Source organism: Solanum tuberosum, unplaced genomic scaffold (assembly GCF_000226075.1).
Source record: "Solanum tuberosum cultivar DM 1-3 516 R44 unplaced genomic scaffold, SolTub_3.0 contig00265, whole genome shotgun sequence".
Taxonomy (NCBI): Eukaryota; Viridiplantae; Streptophyta; class Magnoliopsida; order Solanales; family Solanaceae; genus Solanum; species Solanum tuberosum.
In genome coordinates, this window is record NW_006240753.1 from 1 (window position 1) to 3,007 (window position 3,007).

A 3,007-nucleotide genomic window follows, 5' to 3' on the forward strand; every position below is an offset into this window, starting at 1 on the left:
GAATCAATCATAACGGATAATGCAGCCAACCTCAACAACGATTTTATGAAGGAAACTTGTGAAAGGTTCAAGATTGCTTATCGAAATTCTACGGTTTACCGGCCACAGATGAATGGAGCAGTCGAGGCTGCAAATAAGAACATCAAGAAGATTTTAAGGAAGATAGTAGACAGTCATAGGCAATGGCATGAGAAGCTACCATATGCTTTGCTCGGTTATCGCACCACAATCAGAACATCAACTGGGGCAACTCCTTATATGTTGGTTTATGGTTCAGAAGCAGTAATACCTGCTGAGGTGGAAATACCATCTTTAAGGATTATCCAAGAAGTTGGTCTCGACAATGCAGAATGGATACGTAGCAGGCGTGAACAGTTGATGCTCATCGATGAAAAGAGGATGGACGCGGTTTGTCATGGACAACTCTATCAGAACAGAATGACCAAAGCCTTCAACAAGAAAGTTAGACCTCGACAGTTCACACAGGGGCAGTTAGTATTGAAGAAAATCTTTACTCATCAAGGAGAAGCCAAAGGGAAATTTGCACCAAATTGGCAAGGACCCTACATGATTCATAGAGTACTCTCAGGAGGCGCGGTAATCTTAGCAGAAATGGACGGCAGAGTGAGCACAAAGCCAATCAATTCAGACGCCATCAAGAAATACTACATCTGAAGACCTCAAGATTAGCGCTTATTTTGTGTACTTTTGCATTTCCTATTGTAACAGAACTACGTCTAGACCTGACTTCCCACGGTGGGGTACGTAGGCAACCCACATCGGATTCGGTCTCCCTTAGAAAACCCAAAAATCATCATTTCTATGTATTTAGAACTACGCTCGACCTGAATTCCCTTGGTGGGATACGTAGGCAATCCTTGTCGGATTCGGTCCCTTGCATCTTTTATTTTTCTATTGTATTCGAACTACGTTACGACCTGATTCCACTTGGATACATAGGCAGCTTGAGTCAAGCTCGGTCATTGCATTACATACTTCTATTTTCTCCCACTTGTATTCGAACTACGTTATGATCTGATTCCTATTTTGGGGATACGTAGGCAGCCTGAGTCAGGCCCGGTCATTGCATTTCATATTTTTCACCTTCCTCTTGTATTCGAACTACGTTACGACCTGATTCCACTTGGATACATAGGCAGCTTGAGTCAAGCTCGGTCATTGCATTACATACTTCTATTTTCTCCCACTTGTATTCGAACTACGTTATTGCATACCCTTAGGAAACATTCCTCATAAGTTAGCGTAACCTCAAAATATTGAAGAATATTGATCGTCACAGTGTCTACACAAGAGCTAGGAAAGCTTCATCAGAAGGTTAAAAGCTGCAGGAGGACTATGTTGGATATAGTCAACAAAATGGAAAGCTCGATGGACTTCGGAACATTTCATAATCTAAAAACGCTGGAGAATTACAATATATACATATATATATATATACACACACCTAATATACGTATACTTATTTTCTGGAAAAACAAGCTAATTATTGCCAACAATATTTTTATACTCATCTACCTACCAAGTCTCTAGGTTAAGAAACTATGTGCGGTACTGAGAAGACGTCGAAGGATTCTAGTGACGAGGCTTCAGTCTGAGAGTCGATACAAATCAACACCCCCTCCCAAACTAAAATTTTCTTTGAGTGCAGGAACGCAGGAATCAAGAAAATAACATCAAGTCTCGGGGCATGCTAGGAAGCGCCACTCGACTTCTCACAATCATGAGCCAAAATACTCTTTCCCTACTTTATCTTCCCCAAGTGCTTCAACTAGCATCTTATGTCTAAGAATATTTCATTTGAATTTTTGCAGGTATGCTCAAGATCCGGATCAAATACTAAAGAAAAGAGGGCCCTCGTAGGAAAACAGGATGTTTAATTTTCTGTCAAAATAACTCCACCAACTGGAGCTTGTAGCAAAACATTGTCAAAACTCCGCCAACCGGAGGCTGTACATAGCAAACGTCGTTAAACTCCACCACTCGGAGGCCATACATAACAAACATCGTCAAACTCCGCCAATTGGAGGCTGTACATAGCAAACATTGACCGAACTCCGCCAATCGGAGCCTGTATATAAGCAAAGAAGCAACACTCCGTCAATCGGAGACTAACATTATAGCGACGTCATCAAGGCTCCACCGACCGGGGGCATGCAAGCATAGCGATACTATCATGCGCTAACAATAATATTTTACATTACAAGATTTACACAGCCGAATTCAGGCTTTTACCTTACAACAGCCCCGCCAGCCGGAGGCATTACATTACAAGCTTTACCTAGCCGGATACAGGCTTTTACATTACAACAGCCCCGCCAGTCGAGGGCTCTTACATTACAAGTTTTACACAGCCAGATACAGGCTTTACATTACAACAGCCCCGCCAGTCGAGGGTCTCTACATTACAAGCTTTACACAGCCAGATACAGGCTTTTACATTACAACCGCCCCGCCAGTCGAGGGCCTCTACATTACAAGTTACTTTTACCTACATCACACTCACAACACAAAAAGAGGCGTCAACAGTCGTCTGAACATCTACACTTTACTCCTTACATTACTATTTCAATTTATATTTTTTGAACCGCAACAGGTACGTTTCACCCTTTTACATGTTTTGCAGGACAGCATTACAACGAGGAACTCCCTCTAAGCAGCAAACTAGGGCAAGTTAGTGCAATGTCAAGCATCACTAGCTACGTCAAGGATTCACTTTCAAAACTCAACTCAACTCAACTCAATTTTCAGAAGTTCAGATTTAAAGTTCACTTATAGCTCTTTCATGTCTCAGTTCATTGTAACTCGACATTGAGGCACCCTTTTGAAAAATCGTCTATCTACCTTGAGTCTCCAGTAAATTGCTACAGAGCATCTCCCATACAAGTTTCTTTAGAACTGTACCTCATCCCTCTATTCGTGCTAATCTATTCATACCTCACCATCGAAAGATTTTCAGTATTATCATAATTCAATACTGGGGCAAATT

General features: G+C 41.6%; 1 protein-coding gene across 1 annotated transcript; it reads left to right on the forward strand.

Annotated features, from left to right (window-relative positions):
• Positions 1 to 45: 45 nt before the first annotated feature.
• LOC107059393 (uncharacterized) lies at positions 46 to 675 on the forward strand. The gene has a single exon (XM_015305909.1). It carries the CDS (start codon positions 46 to 48, stop codon positions 673 to 675), a length of 630 nt encoding a protein of 209 aa, XP_015161395.1.
• Positions 676 to 3,007: the final 2,332 nt, after the last annotated feature.